Below are 5,247 nucleotides of genomic sequence, written 5' to 3'. Positions count from 1 at the left end.
CAGCTGATAACCATCTGGAGCCACTCAATATATATATATATATATATATATATATATATATATATATATATATATATATATATATATATATATATATATATATATGAATGTTGTGTGTATATAATATTTATATATATATATATATTTATATATATTCTAGAATTTGTGTATATATGAGTAATATTTTCTTAATTGCAGATATTTTCTATCCATTCTAGTAATAATTGTTGAATATATGATTATATATATATATATATATATTATAAAAATTGAGGTTAATTAAAGTTACTCGTCTAAGTAAATTAGCAATGGATTGAAGAGGCTGTAAATACCTGACCTTGGTCTATTGTACGAGCCGTGTGAACTAAGTCAGAAATATTAATTCATTGTCCAGTTTATAATGTCATCCTACTTCATAATCCAATAACAGTTAAAGTCACCATCTTTCTGTACTTCCCTTTACCTTCTGTTACTTCTTCCTAATGAACACCATATTCTTTGGAAGCTTGAATTTCAAGTCAATGGCCCCTTTTATGGGCTTATTCCATATGAATAAGGTTCATCTTCTGAATAATAATAATAATAATAATAATAATAATAATAATAATAATAATAATAATAATAATAATGATAATAATAATAATAATAATAATAATAATAATAATAATAATGGAAAAAACTACAGCAGTCAAATACGAAAACAACCGAAAAGAATTATTATAACTCCCCAGTTTTCTGAGGAGATCCGCCAAGACAAGGAATCCTGGATATTAGTGATGGATGCCTTGACGCTCTCCGGGAGGATTACCTCTCTTTGGCAATTAACACGGCCATCATACCGAGACAGTTCTAATGAACATGCTAATGAACATGTAATCTTAATGACATGGTTTGATAGCGTATAATGAATGCCCAGCTATGAAGAGTTGGGGTTGCGCATGCGAAAGGTATCAGAAAAAGTTAAACAATGGATGCTTCAAGATTATAAAACAGCTCTTAGTTTAAATGAAAATATAAAAATGTTTTAGTTAACTGATCTAAAATGAGAAATTTTGATGTATGGTAAGCAATATCATTCTCTGTTTATGAACTGTTCCCTAATATATTATTTGATTGACAAGGGTTTTTTCTTTTAAAAATCACTTGTCAAATTGATGAGCAAATAAACATAACCACAAAAGAACAGAATAATAAGTTATCCTATTTTTCTGATAAATACGTTAAAAGTCAATGCAACTCTCTTATCAATTTTCGTCAGGTTTGAATAATAGATCTGAAATATCAGAACCTTACTCATATTTGTGTAGTCTTTTGGTGTCTTGAGTGGTATTCCATTGACTTTTATTTTATCTCCACCTTAGTTAAGTCACAAATATTTACTGACCTCAATATAATGCGATTACAAAATATCTTTATCTCAAGGAAAATATTCTGGCTTATAATAATGTATGGTTTCTTTTTTTTTTCAAAGCGATCGTATAACATGCACGCCCAGGATTTTATAGTCATGCTAACTTTCAATATCCTCGTAGTAATAGAAATTACCATTAGTGAAACAAGCACAGGCTACGAAATGTAACCCAATTTCTTCAAGTCAAGCCTATTTCTTATGGACCACTGACATGGCGGTAGTATGAAGCACAACCTGAACATTACAGCTGTTGGAAGTCCAGGTCAGTTCGTACACCCCTCGCCACAAACAAATGGACTTACTACTTTACTATGAGTAATTTCCGAGTTAGGAAAGTGATGATATTCTTACCATACATAAGATTTCAAGGGTAGGGGTATGGCATTCCAGCCTCACGCTTTGTAATGATAATGCTATACACATACATACATACATACATATACATAGATACATAAAATATGAAAATATAGACATACACACACAAATATATATATATATATATATATATATATATATATATATATATATATATATATATTGTCTGTATATTTTTGTGTGTGGGGGTCGATGCTCCTGACAGCTTTCCTCCACCTGACTCGGTCAAACACATCGTCCTCTGACAACTGTTTGTCTCTCAGGTCTTCTCTAACTACATCCATCCACCTTCGCTTCGATCTTCCTCTTGCTCTCCCACCAGGCACCTCCATCTGCATCACTCTCCTCCCCACAAAAGTCCCATCCCTTCTCATCACAAGGCAATACCATTGCAGTCTTCTTTCCTGGGCCTTCTTTAATAGTTCTACGACTTGAGTAGTTTCTCTTATGCCTTCATTTCTGATCCTGTCCATTTTTGTTACTCCACACATCCACCTGAGCATTTTCATCTCTACCACATCCAATTTCTTCTCTTGCACTCTCTTGACCGGCCATGTTTCTGCTCCATACATCAAAGCTGGTCTCACTGCTGTCTTATACACTCTTCCTTTAACCTTCATGTTGATTCTGCGGTCGCACAAGACACCTGACATCTTTCTCCAATTTTTCCATCCAGCCTGCACTCTGTGTGTTATTCTACAACCAAATTTCCATCATCAGCCACTGTTGAACCAAGATACCTAAATTTTTCTACACGGTTCAACCTTGTCCCTTCCATACTAATCTCGGGGTCTTGATCTTCCTTAAAACTTAGGTATTCAGTCTTCTTCCTACTGATCTTAAATCCTCTGTCTTCCAGTACCTTTCTCCATTGCTCTAGTTTTGACTCCTGAATAACACAATGTCATCAGCAAACAACATGCACCAAGGGGATTGACCTCTTATTCCTTGAGATAGCACATCCATTATCAGGTCAAAAAGATAGGGACGTACAGCAGACTTCTGATGTAAACCAACTCTTACTGGTATCCATTCAGTTAACCCAACACTACTTCTAACCTGTGTCTTTGCTCCTTCATAAATATATTGGACCAATATATATATCCGGTGTTCCCTTTACTCGCATACACCTCCAAACCTCTTGGTGTGGGACCCTATCATATGCTTTTTCCAGATCTATGAATACCATGTGCTGTCCTGTCTGTTTTTCCCAGTGTTTTTCCATCATCTGTCGAAGGGCAAACACAGCATCTCTTGTTCCTTTTCCTGGCATGAAACCAAACTGTTCTCCGCCTGCAGATGTTTCTTCTCTAATCCTTTGATCCATTATTCTTTCCCAGATTTTCATGGTGTGAGACATTAGCTTTATTCCCCTGAAGTTTGCACAATCCTGGGTGTCACCCTTCTCTTTATAGACAGGGACAATAAAGCTTTCTCTCCAGTCTTTTGGTATCTTTTCCTAACTATATTTTCTTTGCTAGGTCCCACAGCATGTCTATTCCTTCTCCTCCCAAGATCTTCTTCACCTCTGCAGGAATTCCATCTGGTCCTATTGCTTTACCATTTTTTATCTTCTTTAGTGCCTTCTTTACTTCCTTCCTGCTAACAGTATGTCTTACCAAGATTCTGGAATCCATCTTCAAAGAATTTTCTAGGATTTTCTTCATTGAACAGGTGTTCATAATATTCTTTCCACCTCTTCTTTATCTTATCTGTGTTGCATAAAACTACTCCATTCCCATCCTTAACCCGTTTTATATGGGAATAGTCTTTGATGTTCTTGTCTCTCGACTTTGCAGTTCTGTGAATTTTTCTCTTCCCCTCAGGCGTTTCCAGCTCTTCGTACATTTCATCTAATACTCTTGCCTTTTGTTGTGCAACTGCCTTCTTTACTTGTTTCTTGTGTCTTTGGTATCTCTCCTTATCCTCTTGCTGTCCAAACTTTTCCCAGATCATTTTTGCATCTTTTTTGGCTTTATCCACCTTTTTCACTCCATCATTCCACCACCAGGTTTCCTTATCGTCAGGAGGTTTCTTTCCAGATGTCTTTCCCAACACCTCTCCACCCACTCTCTTTATTACCATAATGTTGTGGTGTGGTAATCTAACCTCCCTCAAAAATTCCTGCCTCATCTGGAAATATATACTATATACTATGTTCCTTATTTCACAAAAAGTCCATTACCCATCATATAATGTGACATAAGAGGAGGAATCGAGGCAAAAAGAAGAAACTGTTGCTAATATTATATATATAATATATATATATATATATATATATATATATATATATATATATATATATATATATATATATATATATATATATATATATATATATATATATATATATATATATATAATATTATACATAATTTCTTTTCTTCTTTTTTAGGACATTTGGCTAATTTAATTTTACCCCTCTTCTTCATTACAACCTTAAACTGTCATCAACTTTAACTTAAGTTCCACACGAATAATAACTTGATTAACCACGAGCTGCTCCTTTCACAACTATATTCAACCCTCTCTTCCAGCGGCCAAGCCAGCTCTTTTTTTTCCTGTTTCAAGTATAGTTAAAAGAATTCTCTGCTGGATATCATGCATTTACAACAATCAAACCCAGTTCCCAAAAACTGTGGAGACAAGACTCCCTTTTCTGCCATTTACTCCAGGTTCTCCACTCCTACTTTTAAATTCATACCTAACACGACCTCACTTTCTTATCCTACAAACTTAGCTAGAGACAGAGTTGGACTCACCAAAACTTTTCCCTTACACTTTTCCCTTTCACCCTCAGAGGCCTTATTATAAAATCAGTTCTATAATTAGTTCTACTGCCACACTTCATCTTACCCAAGATATCCTCGGACTGACCACCTGTCCCAGTATCTTACTGAAATTAAATTCTAACCCTCTTGAAATTTGCAAGTTTAATTTACCCCAGAAACAGTAAATCTATGTCTATCCCATTTTCCATCCTCTGCCATTTCACCCTTGTTTCACTAAATGACGAAACACCCTGCTTTTTCTGTATACAAATCAAGTATCACACATACTTCTCTTCTGCATTGCACTTATGCATATTCAAAGATACACGACTTTTTTTGTGATATCACACATGGTGAGGTTGCTATTGTTATCTTTCAGTGGCTTCCTGCTGCGGTGAAAGTTTGATTGCCATCGGTTCCATGAGAAAATGCTCATCTAACATTTAATGTTGTGCATCCTACTTCCAGGGGTCCCCAACCCTTTACTAAGCACTCCTCCACCTTGAGATTTCCCAAACCATCAGCACTTCCTTGGGCAGCAATATTCAGGCGGTGCCACTTACTACTTCATATGCAGCAGTTAGTATGTAGACTGACCTGGGTTGTATGGCTACTGTTGGTTTCAAGGAAGGGAGGCTAGTCTGCCATTGCAGTGGCGTTTCTTTTCCTAAAGAGTTCACAACCATCCAA

At 35.4% G+C, this 5,247-nt stretch overlaps 1 protein-coding gene across 1 annotated transcript; it reads right to left on the bottom strand.

Moving 5' to 3' along the window:
* Positions 1 to 3,388: 3,388 nt before the first annotated feature.
* LOC136836559 (uncharacterized) lies at positions 3,389 to 3,919 on the bottom strand. The gene has a single exon (XM_067101004.1). It carries the CDS (start codon positions 3,917 to 3,919, stop codon positions 3,389 to 3,391), a length of 531 nt encoding a protein of 176 aa, XP_066957105.1.
* Positions 3,920 to 5,247: the final 1,328 nt, after the last annotated feature.

This window comes from Macrobrachium rosenbergii, chromosome 4, assembly GCF_040412425.1.
Source record: "Macrobrachium rosenbergii isolate ZJJX-2024 chromosome 4, ASM4041242v1, whole genome shotgun sequence".
Classification (NCBI taxonomy): domain Eukaryota; kingdom Metazoa; phylum Arthropoda; class Malacostraca; order Decapoda; family Palaemonidae; genus Macrobrachium; species Macrobrachium rosenbergii.
This window is presented reverse-complemented; position numbering and strand designations above follow the sequence as displayed.